At 64.5% G+C, this 19,348-nt stretch overlaps 1 protein-coding gene across 1 annotated transcript; it reads left to right on the plus strand.

Moving 5' to 3' along the window:
- Positions 1–1,757: 1,757 nt before the first annotated feature.
- Positions 1,758–8,674, plus strand: AHDC1 (AT-hook DNA binding motif containing 1). The gene is given in 13 exon segments (XM_056332557.1): positions 1,758–1,898; positions 2,669–2,785; positions 2,893–2,933; positions 3,338–3,721; positions 3,723–4,184; positions 4,186–4,824; positions 4,826–6,286; positions 6,288–6,425; positions 6,427–6,708; positions 6,710–7,573; positions 7,575–8,057; positions 8,059–8,404; positions 8,524–8,674. Coding segments are annotated over 11 exon segments (5,109 nt in total). The 5' UTR covers positions 1,758–1,898; positions 2,669–2,733; the 3' UTR covers positions 8,362–8,404; positions 8,524–8,674.
- The last annotated feature ends 10,674 nt before the right edge of the window (positions 8,675–19,348 follow it).

Here is a 19,348-nt window from a genome sequence, read left to right on the forward strand (position 1 = left end):
GAGGAGAAAAAAAAAAATTAAAAAAAAAAATAAAAAAAAAGAAGGGGGAAAAAAAAAAAGGAGGAAAAAGGCCCTACCCCTGGCGAGCAAGCCAGGAATGGCGAAGTCCGGAGAGCCTAATGCGAAACATGTGGCGGCTGCCTGGGGCTGAGCAGGGAGGTGAAAGTGAGCGCGGCGGCGCGGCGAGCATCCCAGCGCGCCCGGCTGCCCCCCCCACAGCCCCCTCCCCAGCGCCCGCAGCCGGGCACCCATCCTGCGCCCCGTGCCGCAGGTGGGCGGTGGTGTGGGGACAGTGGGTGCCGCCAGTCCCCGTAGCGGGCTGCAGTGGGTGCCGGGTGGGGGGCGCAGGTGGTCCCCGCCGTGGGGGGCAGCTGGCTGGCGGTGGCTCGGCTGGGGTGAGGGAGGAGCGCTGGCACAGTGTGAGGAGCATCCCCCGCCTTGTCACCCGACACGTGGCCCTGGTGGGGCCGGGAGCGGGTCCGTGGGCAGGAGCCTGACGCTGGCCAGTGTGGGGTAAGAGCTGGCTGGACGGGCAGGGCAGGGCAGGGGGGCCGTGCCCAGCACCTCTGGCACCCATGGGTGCACTCCGGCGGGTGCCATGCACCCCGTTGGGGACCTCACGGGCATCCCACAGGTTTTCCCAATGCATCCACAGCTCCGTGCGCCCTGGCCACGCAGGGGGGACACCGGCACAGATATAGCAGGGGGGGAGCCTGTGCCTCGCGACACCCTGGTCCTCCCCGTCAAGCTATGCGCAGCGTGTGCGGCGGGGACCGGTTCCCAGCGGCTGTTCTGGAAAACCTCCCGTTTGCTTCCTTCCTGCCTGCCTCCCCTCCAACAGCTCTCCGGGCACATTAGCAGCTTCATCAGAGACTAGACGGTCTTTCTAGCACATATTTTCCTGCTCCACATTGCCCTTGGTGTAACTCAACACCGCGCAGGCAACACGGCGTTTGCCAGCGAGGTGCCCGCATCGCCTCCATGCCAGCGCTGCGCCCAAAGGCTGGGGGGGAGATGGGGAGAGGCGGGGGGGGGGGGGGGGGGGGATGCGGATGGACTGACAGGTTTGAATTCTCTTTCCCTGCCTTGTTGATAAGTTGTCACGCTAATCCAGACGCCGGGAAGAGCCTGGATCACGCCGAGCGGCTGCGTGTGTGTGTCTGCGGGTGTGTGCTGGGGGAGGGAGCCAACAGGCAGGGATCACACGCGGCTCTGGGGGGGGGGAACAGGCGGACGTGCTGGCACTGGGGGACTGCGATGGGTTGGGGGGGCTCCACCGTGCACCCCTGTGCTGAGTGGGGAGCTGCTGCGCGTGCCTGGACCCCCAGCACGCTGGCATTATGCAGGGGAGTGGGGGGCCAGAGCAGGCAAAGGTGCACGCACACATGTGTGCAACACGCACATCCCTGTGCGCACGCACACACGTGCCCGCAGCCTGGTGGGGAGATGCTCTGCCTTGGGTGGGCAGCTGCCAGCTCAAGGCATGGCCACAGTGGCAGGAAAAGAGGTGTCCTGCCCCAAAATGCCACCCCATACATCCTGTGACGGACCCCATCCTGTGGGGCAGAGGGGACAGCATGGGTCCCCAGGTGGGCTGTGGCTTCAAGGGGGGAGGCGGTGAACAGGGGGCACACAGCATGCCCAGCCCTGCGGGCACCCAGGGGACAGGGGGGTGCTCCCTGGGGAGGGGGGCTGCCGGGCTGACACGCGGGGGTCTCTGTGCTTGCTTGAGCAGATGGGAGCTCGGTCGCCTGCCAGCCCGTCGCACTGGAGAACGGTGCCAGCCCGCCAGCCGAGTGGTTCCCGCGCGCCCAGGGCTCAGGCCCCCGCCAGCCTGGCAGCGACGGCGACGGCAGGAGCTTCAGAGTGAACCTGCACTGCAAGCACCCGCGGCCCAGGTACCCGGGGGGACCCCCGCCCTGGGAATGGGGAGCGGGGAGCGGGGGCTGCACTGGGTCGGGGGCTTGGCAGCAAATCTTGCTGCTCTGCTCTGCCTGTCCCTGCTTTGGCGGGGGTGGGGGGGCTGCACAGCATCCCTGGAGGGGGGTGGGGTGGGGCTTGGTGGCTTTGCAAAGCTCTTGGCTTGGCGGGGGCGGGGAGGGGGCTGCATAGGGGTGCCTGCAGCCCTCCCGCCGTGGTGTGCGGGGTGGGCTGTGCAGTGGGTGCGTGGGCCCCGTGCTGAGTGCCAGACACCCCTTACCCACCCATGGGTGCCACACGCCCCCCCACAGACCTCACCCCATTGCCAGCCAGGGGAAACTGAGGCAGGAGCGTTGCGGCGGGGGGGGGGGGGGGGGGGGGGCGGGGGGCGGGGGGAGGGAGGGAGGTTTCGGGAGGAGGGGGGGGGGCTGCTGGCAACCGGGCAGTGTCACATCGGGTGGGGGCAGCAGCTGTGCGTGGGGTGGGACCGGAGGTGGGGCGGGGGGCGGAATATGCTGAGCCCCCTCGGCGGGCAGCCCCCCCCGCCCGGGGCGGCTGGGGCCGGGCCGGGGCGGCGGGGAGCGCGGCTCACCGGGGACACCTAGCGGCAGCGCGGCCGCAGGGCCCCCGCCTCGCCCCCCCGGGCCCCCCGCCCCACCGGAGGGGTTGAGGAGGAAAGGAGGGGGCTGGGGGGGGGGGCGGGCTGGGGGGGGGCTGGGGAGGTAAACCTGTCCCCTCTGTCCCCCAGATCGGAGGCAGCCTCCCCCCCTCTTTCCCCGTCCCCGCCCCGCTCGCAGCCCCGACGCCAGGGTGATGGGCGGGCGCTGCCCTCTCGGCTGTGGGAGCTCGGGAGGACCGGCCCCTGGTATGGCCCGTGTAGGGACCGGCGCTGCCGAGAAGCGGTGGGCGCGGTGGGCACCCAGGTCCCCCCCCCCGGCTCGGGGCTAACCCTCCGCCCCCCTTCCTTTGCAGAGAGCTCAAGTGCAATAGCAGGAGCAGCAGCAAAGCAGAGGGTAAGTCCCAGCCCCGGCCCCGGGATGCCCCTGGACCCCCCAGCGCTGCGCCACGGGGGGGACGGGGCAGCCCGGACCCCCCGGGCACCAGCCACCCCGCTTCCCCCGGAGGTGGCTCCGCGCTGGGGCAAGGCGGGGGCTGGTCCTGCTGTGGGGTGGGTGTCCAGCCCCCCCTGAGTAGGGGAGGGGGCCAGACCCCATTTCCCCACCGCTGCGGCGGGCAAGAGGGCAGGTTGCTGTGGTGCCAGCCAGGTCCTGGCTGGTGACAGGGCAGGGGCGACAGCCAGGGGACGAGTGTGGGCACTCTCTCTCTGAGGCCGGTGGGGACGGAGCGAGGCACTGCCGGCTGCTCCAGGCCGGTGGTGCCCTTGGAGCCTCACTGTGCCCCTCTCTGCCCCACGCAGGTCCCGGTCTCACCTTCCCTGACCCCCCATGTCAGCAACTGCTCGGCCAAGCGGCACGCGGGGGAGGAGGAGGTCAGGATGCGCGTGAAGCCCCCGGGCCCAGTGGTAACGACCAGCGTTGTGCGTGGCTCACCCGACTACGTCCGAGAGCCCAAGTTCTACCCACCGGGACACCCGGTGCAGCGGCCCCCGGCCTGCCCTGCGGAAAAGGCCTTATCCTGCAGCGTGCTGAGCTTCCCTGAGGGCTCGTGCCCCACGCTCAGCCGGGAGCACCAGGCAGGCTCGCTGCTGCACGGCGACCCGGCCGACCGGTGCCAGAGCTTGCACGGGGGCACCAAGGCAGCAGAGGACTTGCTGGGCTGTGCCGGCGAGCCCCGGATCCTGGGGGGGGAGCGCGGAGGAGGCAGCCGCCTGTGATCGGGCGCCTAAAACCTTCCCCAACGCGACGCTGGCCTCGGGCCGCTGCAACATCGACAGCATCCTCGCCTTGCTCCGGAGCAAGTGCGGCAACGGGCACATCAACCTCCACCCCGTGGTGCAGCTCATCGACATCATGAAGGACCTCAACCGCCTCTCCGAGGACCTCAAGAGCAGCGGGGTGCACTTGGACTGCGGCAGTCTCCGCGGTGGTGGCGGCGGTGGCCACGAGGACAGCCGCCTCCTGCCCGCCGACCGTGACCTCCAGTACAGCTTCTTCTCCTCGCCCTCCCTGGCCAACAGCATCCGCAGCCCTGAGGAGCGGGGAGTGCTCTGCAAAACCGAGCCTTCGCGGCACCCACGGCCCCCGGCCCGTGATGGAGAAGCTGATGGCGGTGGGGGGAGTGCCCCACAGCCCCCCGGCCACAGCGGGGGGTGTGGGGGGGAGCTCCAAAGCGCCGGCAGAGGAAGCCGGTTGCTCCCAGCCTGATGCCGGTGATTACTCGGACCTGGCCGAGGCGGACATCCTTAACGAACTGGCCTCCCTGGCGTGCCCAGGGACACAGCTGCTGGAGTCGCAGGCGATGGAGCCGCAGCCCCAGTTGCTGCCAGCCCAAGAGCTGGACTCCCAGTCCCGGCTGCTGGATTCCCAGTCCCTCGAGTCGCAGCCTCAGCTGCTCGATTCGCAGAGCCTGGAGCCGCTGCCGGAGTCGCTGGAGCTGCAAAACCTGGAGCCATTGGGGTTGCAGTCGCTGGAGCCGCTCTCTGAGTCACTGGAGCTGCAGTCGCTGGAGCCCCTGTCCGAGTCGCTGGAGCTGCAGTCACTGGAGCCGTTGGCAGAGCCGCTGGGGCTGCAGACGCTGGAGCCACTGCCCGGGGCGCTGGAGCCCCCACTGCTGCCTGCCGAGCCCTCGCTGCTGGAGCCGCAGACGCTGGGGCCCGTGTCGGAGCTGCTGGAGGCGCAGCCGGGTGCCGGGGACCCGCTGCGGCCCCACGGGCTGCAGCCCCGGCTAGGGGGGTGTCCCCTGGGCAGCGTGGTGAAGCGGGGCCCCTGCGGGGGCCGGGGGGGCCGGGCGGTGTGGCGAGGACCACCGCAAGTATGCCCTGCGCCGGACAGACAAGCCAAAGATGCTGTGCCGCCGGAGGAGGGCAGGGCGAGGGCGCCGGGCGGACGTCACCCCCGAGAGCCGCGTCTTGTCCCCCCTCGCCCTGCCCGCCGAGGTGCCTCCTGGGCCCGAGGAGCCCAGCACACCGCTGCTGGCCCCCCCACCACCGCCCCCCAGCACCCTGGACCCCGACGAGGTACCCAAGCCCCCTGCGACGGGGAAGAAGAGCAAGTGCCGGGGGGTGAGGAAGATGGTGGTGAAGATGGCCAAGATCCCTGTGTCCCTGGGGAGGAGGAACAAGACCACCTACAAGGTGTCATCGCTCAGCAGCAACCTGAACCTGGAGGGCAAGGAGCTGGCGGCCAGCAGCTCCATGGAGCCCACGCCGCTGCTCAAGATGAAGAACAACGGGCGCAACGTGGTGGTGGTCTTCCCCCCCGGCGAGATGCCCATCATTCTGAAGCGTAAGCGAGGCCGGCCTCCCAAGAACCTGCTGCTGGGCCAAGCCAAGCCCAAGGAGCCCACCCCGGAGGTGAAGAAGAGGAGGAGGAGGAAGCAGAAGCTGGCCTCGCCCCAGCCCTCCTACATCGCCGACACCAACGACAGCAAGGCCGACTACTCGGATGTGCTGGCCAAGCTGGCCTTCCTCAACCGGCAGAGCCAGTCCTCGGGGCGCTGCTCGCCACCCCGCTGCTGGACCCCCAGTGAGCCCGAGTCCATCCACCAAGCCCCCGACACCCAGAGCATCTCCCACTTCTTGCACCGCGTCCAGGGCTTCCGCCGGCGCGGTGGCAAGGCAGGGGGCTTCGGCGGGCGCGGGGGGGGGCACGCCGCCCGCGCCGCCCGTTGCTCCTTCAGCGATTTCTTCGAGGGCATCGGGAAGAAGAAGAAAGCCCCTGCCGCCCTCCACGCTGACCCCGTGCACCCGCGCAAGCGGGGCCGGCCGGAGCCCGACCCCGTGGGCAAACCCAAGCGAAAGCGACGGGCCCGCAAGAACGGGGCGCTCTTCCCCGAGCCCAACCCTGGGCAGAGCTTCGGCGACAGCGCTGCTGAGTGGGCTGGTGGGGAGAAGGGCAGCCCCTGGGCCCCCCACCATGGCCACCCTGGTGGCCAGGCCGGCCGCAATGGTGGCTACCAAGGGGCCGAGGCGAGACCTTTCCACGCCGCAGGGCTGGAGTCGGGCTCCTCCAGCCGGGCCAACTTCTACGCCGGGAGCGCGCCGTCCTCGCAGACGGAGGCTGGCCCGGAGAGGCACAGCCTCTTCACCGGCTACTTTCGCTCCTTGCTGGACTCGGACGACTCCTCCGACCTGCTGGACTTCGCCCTCTCAGCCTCCCGCTCCGAGTCCCGCAAGTCGGCGGCCGCCTACACGGCCCCTCCGGCCGCCCTGCCGGGCCAGCGTGGCCTGGCCGCCTACCCGGCCCGGGGGTGGCAAGGTGGCGGCGGCAACCCCCGGCACCGAGGCCGCCTTCCATGCGGCGATGCAGGGCCGGCCCGCCTTCCCACCCAGCCGTGCCGCCGCCGCTGCTGGCTACGGGGTGGCCCAAGGGTCCTCGGAGTGCCGGGGGGGCCGAGGCTTTCCCCAAGCTGGCGCCGCCCTCGGCTGTCTCCCGGTCGCCCACGACTCACCCGGCGGCCAGCGGCACCCCCGGCTACTCCCCGTACGGCAGCTACGGCACCGGGCAGAGCGTGGCACCCGCCAGCGTCTTCCCACCGGGGAAGCAGTACCCGTCGGCCCAGGACTGCCCCAACAGCAAGGACTGCAGCTTCGCCTACGGCAGCGGCAGCAGCCTCCCGTCCTCCCCCAGCAGCGCCCACAGCGCCGGCTACGCGCCGCCGACGGCCGGCCCCCAGCCTGCCACTGGGCAAAGCCGCCTTCTTCAACAGCGCCGAGCAAGGCGGGCAGTTCTCCAGCGCGGCGCACACCCCCTTGCGCTGCGATAGCCGCGCCAGCACCGTCTCGCCCGGCGGCTACATGGTGCCCAAGGGTTCGGCCTCCTTCCAGCCCTCGCCCGAAAATTGCCGGCAGTTCCCCAGCGCCGCGCCGTGGGCTTTCCGGCAAGGCTATGGTGGGTTGGACTGGAGCTCGGAGGCCTTCAGCCAGCTGTACAACCCGGGCTTCGAGTGCCACCTCAACGAGCCCAACGTCATCCTGGACATCTCCAACTACACCCCACAGAAAGCCAAGCAGCAGACGGTCTCGGAGACCTTCTCTGAATCCTCCTCTGACAGCACCCAGTTCAACCAGCCGGCCAGCTACCGGCGCGCCAACAGCGAGGCCTCCTCCAGCGAGGGCCAGTCCAGTCTCTCCAGCCTGGAGAAGCTGATGATGGACTGGAATGAGGCGTCTTCCGCCCCGGGCTACAACTGGAACCAGAGCGTCCTCTTCCAGAGCAACTCCAAGCCCGGTCGAGGCCGACGGAAGAAGGTGGACATGTTCGACACCTCTCACCTGAACTTCTCCTCCTCTTCTTCCTCTTCCTCCGTGTATCCCTCCAAGAGGAGCACGGGACCCCGCCAGCCCCGGGGTTCCCGGGGGGCTTGTGCCTCCAAGAAGGAGAGGGGGACGGGCAAGACCAAGTTCCCCACCAAGTCGCAGGCGGTCAACCCCCTCTTCCAGGAGAGCACAGACCTGGGCTTGGACTACTACAGCGGGGACAGCAGCATGTCCCCTCTGCCCTCCCAGTCCCGGGGCTTCGGGGTGGGCGAGCGGGGACCCCTGCGACTACGCCGGCCCCTACTCCATGAACCCCTCCACCCCCTCAGACGGGACCTTCGTCCAGGGTTTTCAGAGCGACTCCCCCGGCTTGGGGCAGCCGGATTTGGAGAGCAAGCACTTCCCTGCCCTCCCGCACCAGCTGGCAGCCCCCGGGCAGCAGACTGTCTTCGAGGCCAGCTTGCAGAAAGCCTTCTCGCCCAACTGCTCCCCAACCTTGGCCTTCAAGGAGGACCTACGGGCAGGCAATATCCGTAAGCTGCCTGCCTGCGACTCGCTCAAACACAGCATGCAGGGGGGGGCCCTGCCACACGCCCCCCACCTGGCTTGCCGCGATCTCCCCATGCCTCAACCGCACTACGACTCCCCCAGCTGCAAAAACCCCCCGTACTGGTATTCCCCCAATGCCAGCACCCGTAGCCCCTCGTACGACGGCAAAGCGGGGGCCAGTATGCTGGTAGACTTCATGGGCAGGACGGACCCCCTCGTGTCTCAACCCCCACTTGAGCAGCCCAAGCGGCACCCACCCCTCCAAGGGCGAGAAGGAGCCCTTGGAGATGTCCCGGGCTCACCACCGAGGACCCTACGCTTGTCCCTTGATCAATGACTTGAACATCTCCCCCGTACCGAGAGACTCAATGCTGCAGCTGCAGGACAACTACAGGTACCCCAGTTTTGCACCCCAAGGGCACCCCGTCATGGCCCCCACCCAGAAGAGCGGGTTTTTGGGACCCATGGTAGAGCAACAACACCCCGAGGACACTTTTACGGTCACCTCATTGTAGTGTCTGCTGACGTGCCAACCGGACAACGAGGTTTTGTTACAGGGTAGGTGGGGGAGCCCCTCGGGGCAAGGGGGAGGGGGTGGCAAGGGGGGACGGGGCACCCCCGGGCCCCTTTCTCATCATGTTCCCCCCCCCTCCGTGTTGTGTTTTTTTTTTTTTCAGAGGTAATTTAGCCAGCACTTTTTTCTGGAACACTTTTCAAGTTCTGTATTTAACTGGGATTGGAATCGTTTGTTTGTTTTCTAAAAAAAAGAAAAAAAAAGGAAAAAAAAGAAAAAAAAAGGAGAAAAAGGAAAAAAAAGTTAAAAAATAAGTGAAACGAAAGGAAAAAAAATAATAATGGACGAAGAAAAGCCCTGTTTTTTTCCCCACTCCGCACTCAAACCCGCTCCACCTGCCAACCACCTGGCTCTGCTTCCCGGACTGTGCCCCCACCTCCCGCCCCGCAGCAGGACAATCGGACGGACGGACGGACGGACGGACGGACGGCACTGGCCCCCACCGAGCCCAGGGCAGGGGCGCAGGCAGGGAGGGCAGCAGGCGGCCATGGGGCCTGGGGGTCAGTGGCGGGGTCCCCCCTGCCCGCAGCCTGGCCGGGGGGTGAGGGCAGCCCCCTTGGCCGCCCCGGGACGGGGTGTCTGGTTGGGGGTTGTTTTTTTGGTTTTTTTTTTTTTCCTTTTCCCTCCCCGTCCGCTCGCTTGCCGGGGGTGCTTTTCTTGCCGGATGGATGCCGATGGGTGTTTAGGAGCGCTGACCCCCACCAGGCTCTGGCAGCTTCGCCAGCAGGGCTCGGAGACGCCACTGTCGCCCGGTAAGTGCCATCTGAGCCCCGTCCCCCACCTGATGCTTGCTCCCCGGGGGGGGGTGGGGTGGGGCTGGGGGCCGGGATGCTGGTGGGCAGTGGGGTGCAGTGGGTGCTTCGCGCTTTCCGGTGGGGTTTCTAACCCAAATGCACCCAGTGAGGTTCACCCCACTGGGTGCCCACGGACCCTTCTGGGCTCTAAGCAGTTGCCCCAGGTGTTGCCCCCACTGGCAAGCATCAAACTGGGGACCCCGTCTGCCCCAGCATCTGTGGGTGGCTGGAGCCTGGGGTGGTGGGTGCTGGACCCCAAGGTGGTGGGGTGCCAGATCCCAGGGTGGTGGGTGCTGGACCCCAGGGTGGTGGGGTGCCAGACCCCAGGGTGGTGGGTGGTGGGTGCTGAACCCCAGGGTGGTGGGTGGTGGACCCCAGGGTGGTGGGGTGCCAGACCCCAGGGTGGTGGGTGCTGGACCCCAGGGTGGTGGGGTGCCAGACCCCAGGGTGGTGGGTGGTGGGTGCTGAACCCCAGGGTGGTGGGTGGTGGACCCCAGGGTGGTGGGGTGCCAGACCCCAGGGTGGTGGGTGCTGGACCCCAGGGTGGTGGGGTGCCAGACCCCAGGGTGGTGGGTGGTGGGTGCTGAACCCCAGGGTGGTGGGTGGTGGACCCCAGGGTGGTGGGGTGCCAGACCCCAGGGTGGTGGGTGGTGGGGTGGTGGGTGCTGAACCCCAGGGTGGTGGGGTGCCAGACCCCAGGGTGGTGGGTGCTGAGCCCCAGGGTGGTGGGTGCTGGACCCCAGGGTGGTGGGGTGCCAGAGCCCAGGGTGGTGGGTGCTGAGCCCCTGGGTATGCTGCATGATGGATCCTGGGGTGTGGGGTGCTGGGCCCCAGGGTGGTGGGGGTGCTGGGTGCTGGAGCCCGAGCGTGTCAGAGCTGAGTGGGGTGGGGTGCTCCAGACCCCTGGGTATGTGGGTAACAGCCTGGGGGTGCACAGGACCCCAGACCACTGGGTACATGGGTGCCAGACCCCTGGATAGATGGGTGCCAGATCTGGGGTGGGCAGGACCCCAGACCCCTGGGTACGTGGGTGCCAGATGGGGGGTGAGTAGGACCCCAGACAGCGGGGTGCAGCTCCATCCCCCCACCGCAGGGAGCCGGCGTGGGGAGGGCTCCCTGCCACCCAGTTACCACCAGCCCCACCGAGTGGGTGCCCTGGCGCAGTGCCGAGCCCCCGCCTCACACCTGGCACCCCCAGCCAGGACGAGGTGCTGTGGCGGGGGGGGACACTCACCCCTCTCTCGCCTCTACCCCCCAGCCTGCCCGCCAGCCACAGCACCCCCGGCTCCACGCCCCCCACCCGTCCCAGCCACCGGAGCAGAGAGGAGAGGAGGGGGCCGCTGCCGGCGGGGTACCCCAGCCCCATCGCCCCCCGCTTCGCCCGCCGGCCCCCCGCCTCGGCCGTGGCGCCGGCGCCGCGTTCTCTCTCCTCCCGGCCAGAAGCAGAGGGACTCTTTAATTTTTATTTTTTATTTTATTAATTTTCATTTTCTGCACAAAACCAGCAATTGTAAATACTTTTGAAGAAAAGAAGTAAAAAAAAAAAAAGGTTTAAGGAAAAAAAAAAATTAAAAAAGTTGAAAATTCACAAAAAAAAAAATAAAAGGAGAGCCACGCACCAGAGGGAGAATCAAAAAGCAACCGAGAACAGACCTAAAGCAACCGAGAGGCAAATATGCAGGAGAGAAGAGCAAAAACCCACCAGTATGCACTGAGAAAAATTTATTTACAGATCGATCGACAAAAAAAAAAAAAAAAAAGAAAAGAAAAAAAAAGTAACAATAACCTATTTATTGTATATAATGTTTTATTATAAATCGTGTCTTGTATATTGCATTCTGTACATCTGCTGTGGTTTTGTGGTGTGCAACTTCCGCATGGGTTCCTTGGGTTTCCGTTGCCTTTTTTTAATGACGATGACGATGATTTGAGTTTTATTTTTATTATTATTAAGAAGAACGAGGCGGGTTTTTTTTGGCAGTACACACCCAAAGATCCAAATTTGTATAAAAAAAAAAAAAGGAGTTTAAAAAAAAAAACAAACAAAAAAATTAAAAAAAAAAAAGAAAAAAAAAGGAGAAATCAATCACATACCCTCTTGGTGGGGAGGGGGAGCCGGGAGGGCCAGGGCAAAGGGGGGGCCACCAGCTTTCCCGTGGCCCCCGGTGCGGCGGCGGTGATGAGCTCAGGGTGTGGGTGCGTGCGTGGGTGCCAGGGGGGGGGCTTTGGACTCCTCTCCTTGCCCCCCAGTCCCCTGTGTGTGTTTCCCCCCCCCCCAGGGTTTGGCAACTTCTGTACAGCGTTGTGGATTGTGCAAAAAAAAAACCCAAACCACCAACACAAAACAAACTCAAAATAACAAAAAAAAAAAAAAGTAAAAAAACACCCTGAAATGAAGAAAAAAAAAAAAAAAAAAAAAGGCAAAATGCAAAAAAAATAAAAAAAAGGGAAAACCCCCTACCTGGTCAAAACAGCCACCCCCCCTACCCCATCCCCCACCCCCACCCCCCGTGCTGCCCTCCCCAGCTGACCTGCGCAGTGCTTGTGCTGCCCTGGCCGGAGCGGGCCCCCCCGGTAAGCCCCCCCCTCAGCAAGCCCCCCGTGCCCGGCCCCCCGCGGCCCCCGCTCTTCCCCTCAACTGGTCTTTTTGTGTTATTTAGGAAGGAATTTTTAATAGGCACTTTTTTTATATTAAAAAGAAACCTATATATTGAGCGATGCCCACTGCTTTCTTGCTTGTCTTTGGGGGTGGCACGGCCTGGCTGTGCCCCGGGGGGGGGGCTGAAGGGAGGCTGACCCCCCCCCTTGCATTCAGAGGGGGATGCCAGGATCTGGCCTAAGGTGGGAATTGCAGTGAGAAAGGTGAATTTTGGTACAAATCAGGGTACAGCGTGGCGCGGGGAGGGTCCCATTGCGGCTCCCCCGGGATGGGGGGGGGGGCCAGCGGGGGTCCTGGGGCACATTGCCAGGGACCTGCTGCCCTCGCCACTGGTTTCGTGCTTAGGGCTGTGGGAGCACCAGTTATCCCGGGGGGCTTTCCTTCGCCATGCAGGATGGGTGCCCACCCTTCCCTGGCACCCACGGGGCACCCTGGGTTGCAGCCGGGGGGGACACAGGGCTGCAGGCAGCTTCACGGTGATGGATGGGAAAAGCACCGACACCATAAAGGAGGAAAAAAAAAAAAAAAAAAAACAAATGAAAAAAAAAATAATCCACCAACTTCCAGGACCGGCAAGATGAAGGCTGCAGCATCCTCTGGGCGAGGAGAGGGGGGCTCTGGAGGGGGAACCAGCTACCTGTGGGTGGGAGAGGTTAGCGATCCCGGCGGGGTCAGGGCTGCTGCAGCGAAGTGCTTGTGCAGCGCTGGGGGGGCCGGGGGGGGAGGCAGGAGGTTGCTATGGAGAAGCACACACGGTGCATACTGATGGCTGGGGGGGGACGCGGGGGGAGTGGGGCTGCCAGCGCCGCTGCAGCCTGGGAAGATGTCGGTGCTGTGCAGGGAGAGCTGGGGGGGGGCATGCTGGGGGACCCCCACTTTGCTGGGCTGGGGGACCAGCAAAGCCCCCCACACTGGCTGGACACACCAAGGGAGTCCAGGCCAATGCAGCCCCCCCTTGACGGCGTGTGAAGGGCACCCAGGTGGGCACAGAGCAGGGCTCACAGCTGTGTGTCCCCACCCCGGGGGTGCTGGGAAGGGGGGGAGGGGGCGGTTGCCAGTCCCTGTGCCCCAGGTGAAAGTGGTTGGGTATTTAGAGGGGACTGTATTTCCAGCTCCCACCCCAAGGCTCTGCAAGTGTCCCTGAGCACAGTGGGGTGGGGGCTGTGGGGGGGGGGGGCGGGCGGGCGGGCGCTGGGAGCCACCAGCTCCTAGACCTCCCACCCCCCAATCTGGCTGGGGGGGGTGTGTGTGCTTGGGGTGTGCCTGCTGCAGATGAGCTGAGTCCCTCAAGGCAACCACATCTCTGCAGGGGCTAGACTGGGGGGAGGGCGGGCATTGCTCCTCTGTGGTCCCCCCAGGTGCCCCCCACCATCGGGCAGGACCCTTGGAGTGAGCTGGGGGAGATGCTGCTGGTGGAAGTGATGGAGGAGGGCTGGGGGGGCTCTGCTAATGCAGGGGATGCCCTGCAGTGGATGCTGCCCCTCCACTCTAGGGTCCCATGGGTACCTAGGGACCGGCCACACGTGCTGTGAGCATCCTGGTGCTGGGTGGTCTTGGGGGGCCACTTGCACCTCCAACACCACCACAACCTGGAGCTCCACCCAGCGAGCTCTATCTGCTTGCTATGGGCTAGCCGCTGCTGGGCACCCAGTGGCCCCATCCAGGCCATCACCAGAACCCCACAGCTGTTGCTGACCTTGGCGGTGCTGCTCCCCACAGCTGGTGGGTCCCCCCCACCCCAGGGTGGCCGCAAGACTGGGTGGCTGCTGGTTGGGGGTGGGGGTTGTGGCTGGAGCACCCCTTGCCACGGTGCTCACACACGAGGCAGAGTGCTGTGGCTGGGGCGAAAGGGGGACCCTGCGGAGGGGGCCACCCTGATGCTGTGCTCTCACCCTGGTGGGCACCAAACACCCCTGACCGTGCCGTTGCTCAATGGGGAAACTGAGGCACGTGAGCAGGGGAGGGGAGTACGGCCTTCCCTGCCGCGCTGCCCGTGCCATGGCTGTGCCCACACCCTGCGCCCACCCTGCAGATGCCGGACCCCCCAGCCAGCTCCCACGTGGCCACTCCTGGGGTGTCTTTTGAGGGTGCATGACCATTCCCACCTTGGCTCCAACGCGAGGCTTCCCACAACCATCCAGTTTGCTCTTTTACCCCCCCATTTTTTCTCTGATTTCAGGACACAAAAAGCAGTGTCGAAGGAAGATGGAATCTGCTGTGGCCTGATTAATGCCCGGGTGAGGTGGGTGCAAACGAGCATGGGACCACTGCTGGCAGCACCAGGGTGAGCCAGGAGAGAAATCCCCCTGGGAGGCAAATCCCACTGGGAGGCATCGCCTGGCAAGGCCACCACCTCACCGGGCATGGCCGGCTGCTTGGAGCACAGCTTGATTTTATGTTTTTTTATTTTATTTTTCTTTTTTTTTTTTTTTTTAAGACTCAATTAAATCTATCAAGCAACGTGTGCCGTTTCTGAGGCTGAAAAGCCTCGTGATTGGGCTGATTGCTGGGGGTTTATCAGCACAGCCCAGCATCGCTGCCGCACCCAGCATCGCCTGGCTTTTGCCAGCAGAGACTGCTTGGGGAAGGGGAGGGCGTGTATGTGGAAAGGAGAAAAGACTTCAAAATTTGGTGGGGAAATGGTTGTTTTACTGCTACGTTATTTGTGTGGCCCAGGTTTATCCAAGGTTTCTGGCAGCTGCTTGTGGAGGCACCTGGGGTGAGCCTGGCACGGCCACAGTGCCACGCGGTGCCCAGGGGATGTAGGATAAGTGGGGCAAGGAGAGCCTGTTCCCTGGGTGCCTGGCTGTACCTGCTCGGCCATGCCACCTCCTTGGGATGGAAATGATTATTTTAATTGAGCAGCTCTGCTGGGAGGAGGTTTCTGGCCACTCATGGTGCTAACGATGCTGAAGCCGGTGCTGGTGCTCGGAGCCCAGGGATGCTGCAGGACAGAGGGATGAGGGATGCTCCATGTCCCGGGCACCATCAGAGGGGTCCAGGACTGACCACTGTGCCACAATGAGACAAAGCTTTGCCCACATGTGCCATGGGCAGCGTGGCTGCAAGCAGGCTTGTTCTGTTGCTGCCGGGATCTGGTATGCACGAGAAGGAAGGGAGCTTTGCCGCCATTTCGACTTTTTCCATCCCCTTGGAAACAAGGCAGGAATTTGCCCTCCTCCCCATCACACGAGGACAGCTGGGGGGTGCAAGCCTGGGGAAGTGCCCTGTTCCCAGGGAGGGAATGCTGTGCCAGAGGGTAGCGTGCATGGATGCACACATGTTGCACACTCACTCCTGGCTGCACCATCACCCCAGCACGAGGAAGCACACGGGATGCCTGTGCCAAGCTCACCCTGGTACTGGCACCCAGCACCCGGCTCAGCTGCTGCTCACTGGCATCCGGAGCAGGGTGAGGGCCATGTCGCCCACCCCAGCCCTGTGGCTGGGGATGGGGGGCAGCAGCAGGACCCTGCCTTCACCCCACAGGGCCAGGGCCAGCAGAGCCACCTGGAGCTGCTGGGGAGGTTTGGACACCCCTTTCTCCTTCAAATTAATGGCTGTGCCGTGAAGAAAATTGAAGCCATTATTCTTAGCTCGCATCCTTTATACCCACCAACTTCAACCACTTGACATGCTAATCACAAGCTAACGAGGAAGGGAGGCGATTTCCCACGTCAGACCTGCAATCCAGTGCATCTGGCAGCCAGGGTGGGGAGCATCTCGTGCTGGGGACCACCAATGCCCCCGCCCCAACACCGACACCCCTGCTGCTGCACCAGCCCTCCCTGCCAGCAGCACCTCTGCGAACAACTCCTTTAGCTCTGTTGAAGCCCCCCATGGCTGGTGTCACCCTGGGCTGTCCTTGCCCCCCACTCTGGGACAGCCAGGGCAGGGATGCGGGGCGACAGTGATGCTCCCCAGGGTCATCCCGCCACAGGCAGCCCGTGCCGCCCGCATCCTCGCTGCAGAAATGGCCTCTGTGCCGGCAGCGGGGGCGGCGCAAAGCCCAGCTGGAGGACCAGACCACCCCTGCTTTTCCCAGAGGAAGGGCCAGGCCCTTGGAAGATATTTCCACCCCCCCTGTGTCCCCCCCATCCTCCTTCCGCTCCGCCAGCAGCAGCCTGGGCTCCCTCTTGCGCTCCCCGCTCCAGGGGCCAGCTGAGCCCCGGCACACTCATCGCACCCACCGCAGGGCTGCGCCTGCCCGTCCCCAGCCACCTCGGGCTGGATTTGGCCCAGCCGCCAGCCCGGCAGAAAGCTCTGGAGTCCATTAACATTCCCCCGAGCGATCTAATCCCCCTCTCTGCCCTGGCTCTGGCTTTTACTTGGTTTTAATCAAGCCCAGCCTGGCGCCTTTTAAATAACCGGGGCGGATGGCACCCAGCTCCCCGCATGGCACATGGGTGCTGCTGTCTGCGGTGTGGGTGCCGGCACGGAAAGGGAGGCAGGGGCAGCCGGGGGCAGAGTGTTTGCAGAGGTCTCCACTCTCCAGCAATTTTAAAAGGCATTTTGGAGCTGGAGGAGCTGAGATCAGCAGAGCGGGGGCCAGCAAAGCGAGGGAATAAAAGCAAAGGCTATTGCTGGGGTTGTTATTAATATTTGCTGGCTGATGATGGCGGGGGGGGGGGGCGGGGAGCCGGCACCGGGGGGTGGGCTGCGTGCCCGCCCTGTGGAGAAAGGACAGGCTGGGCTCCCCACAAAGGGAGGGGGATTTGGCAGCCGGAGGCCTGGGTTCCTTCCTGGCACCCAGTGATGGGGTGGGGGGATGCAGGATCCGTGCCAGCGCTCCTGGGTCCTGCGCAGCTGCCGGTGGGGCCCTGCTGGGGCGAGAGGCGATGCTTTCCACACCGATGCTCCTAAACTGAAGTGCTGGGGTGTGCTGGGGGAACCCCAGACCCTCCTGGGGTGGGGGCACTCAGGACATCCCCCCTAGCCCCCTGGAGACTCAGGGGCAGGGGGAGCACTCGGAGGGCTTAGCCCCCAGGGGCTTCACCACGTCCCCACTGCAAAAGGAGCAGGAGACTGGGGGAGTAGAGCCCCATGGGGATCCTGGATGGGACCCCCCCCCAGACAGGGGGCAGCTGCCCCCCCCGGCTGGGTTGGGGGGCTCTGTGGGGTTGTGGTGGCCTTGCCCAGCCGTGCCCCATGGAAAGGGGCTGGAGCAATGCTGGTTCCCCACAGGATGGCAGTGGGGTGAGGTGGGGGGTCTCAGGGCCCTGGGGGGGGCAAGGGGCAGCACACGGGGTTTTGGGGGGCAAAGTGTGAGCTGAAGTGTTTGTTTTTCTGGGGGCCCCGGCGGTGCGAGTTATCAGCAGCGGCAGAAGCGCCATGATTCCCGGCCGGGTGTGTGCGCCGGCTCCTCGGGGAGGGATTAAGGGGATTATATTATTATTTGTTATCACTGAGGGGGGAGAAAAAAAGAAGAAACCTCCATTGCTGGGAACTCTGCCTAATTGGAGCAGAGATTAGCTCCCTGCCTCAGCCTGGCCGGGCTGGGACAGCTCCTGTGGACACTGGGGCTGCGGCTGCCCCTGCCCGGGATGAGGGTCCAGAGGGGCTTCCCTGTACCTGTCCCACCAGCAGCAGGAGCCCAGCGGGGTGACATGGGGCCACCAGATCCCCAGGGAGCTGCCTCGCCTGCTAGCCACATGTGGGACCAGATTTTGGAGACAATGGTTACTGCCCGGAGCAGCTGGCAGAGGGAATGGCAGCTCCTCTTCCAGCCTCCCCCAGGACCGTGGGGACCCTCACCCTTGGCCAGGTGTGCTGTACCCTAGCCCTGCAGGAACCAGCATTAGGGTTCAGTGCTGGACAAGCCAGGAGTGATGCTCTGCCCCAGGGATGGTGAGAGCTGCCTCGAAGGATGCCAGCAAGGGCAAACTCATGGCCGTGGCCACCGTTTTCCATCTCCCCCAGCCATGCTGGGGGGATCTTGGCAGCCTCAGGGGGAGCAGGAGCTCAGCTTGGCAGCAGAGGCAGGGGGTTTGTGCCTCCCATGGCACCAAGCTGGCATCAGGATGAGGGTGAGTGTCCCCAGTGACATCGCAGCATCCCCAGAGGATGGGACACTCCTCTTGCACCCCCAAGTAACCGTCCCCCAGCCCTGAGCCGCAGGGTGAGAAATGGAGCGCCGGTGGGAGCCAAGACCGGTGCCTGGGCAGCCCTGTGTCTCCTGCCAGGCGAATATCTCCCTACTATAGCGTTGGGATGTGTTGGCTGCCCTTTCTCCCCCTTGTCTGCTTCCTTCACCCTCCTCCGGCAGCCGCTGCACAGCGGGCGGTGAGTGATGCTGCTGCCAGCTCAGCCCTGCCTGGCTCTGACTCGGGGTGGGGGGAGCACCCCGGCTGGAGCTGCTGGGGGAGGGTGGCTGGCTCCATGGAGCAATGTGCTATGGGGTGACGTGCCATGGGGCATCCCTGGAGGTGCAGGGATGGAGGCTGGGCTAAGCTGGGGTGCTGCAGGGCGTACTGGCATGTGAGGATGCAAGGGGGATGCTGCAAATCAGTGCGGGCTCTGCCAGCCCCCGGTAAGGGCTGACAGGGGAGCAGGAGGATGAGAAGGGTCCAGCTGAGCCAAGTAGCTGTGAACAGCGAAGTTTTGGGGTACAGCAGGATCGTGTGCCCCATCCCGTCCCCTTGTGTCCCAGCTGCATGGGGCAGCGGGCCAGTACCCGTGGACACCGTGGTACCCTGCCCATCCTGAGCCCCATGGGGCTGTGAGCACCTCCTGCCTGGTGGGCTCCGAGGGGCTGGGGATGGAGATGCCCCAGGACACCCGGCACACAGGAGCCACCTCTGCACTGCTCCCCACCAGCTCCATGGATGCCAGGGCACGATAGTCACACCACAGGGCAATGGAGGTGTGGGACCACACTGGGTGTGCCGGGAGCTGGTGCGGCCATCTCAGGAGATCAGGCTTTTTTGGTTTTTTCCCCCTCCTTAAGCCCCTGGCTCTGTCTGCTGGGCCGGGAGTCTCCCAAGGACAGCCTCACTCATTACACTGCAGCTTACAAGTGCACATCTCGAATTTTTCTTTCGAAACCCCCAGTTTCCAGGAAGTGGAGGCCAAGCCAGGTTCAATCGTGGGGTGCAGGCATGGGGCAGCCCCTCTCCAATTTTGCCTTGCCTGTAGCAAGGCTGAAGCCACCACCACCACCGCAGAAAGTCCGTCATTAGAGCTGCTTCCGCGCACCCTTTCTGCTGATGGACCGCGCTATTTTCTTTAGTCTTTTATTTACACTTTATTGCTCTTGTTTTTGCACCGGCAAGCGCTGCTGGAGTGCACAGAAATCCTTCAGATCTCGGCTGGCAGCAGAGCTCTGCCTAATCATAGTCATTATCTGGAAGCAGGTAATGGGCATCTTTCCCATGTTAATTTGAAAACAGAATCAGTGAGAGCAGGACACCAGGGATGGAGCATGCTCCTGGCAGCCGCCGCTGCCTGTGGATGATTTTTGGGTGCCAGTGGCCTCA

This window comes from Falco biarmicus, chromosome 3, assembly GCF_023638135.1.
Source record: "Falco biarmicus isolate bFalBia1 chromosome 3, bFalBia1.pri, whole genome shotgun sequence".
NCBI classification, from domain to species: Eukaryota; Metazoa; Chordata; class Aves; order Falconiformes; family Falconidae; genus Falco; species Falco biarmicus.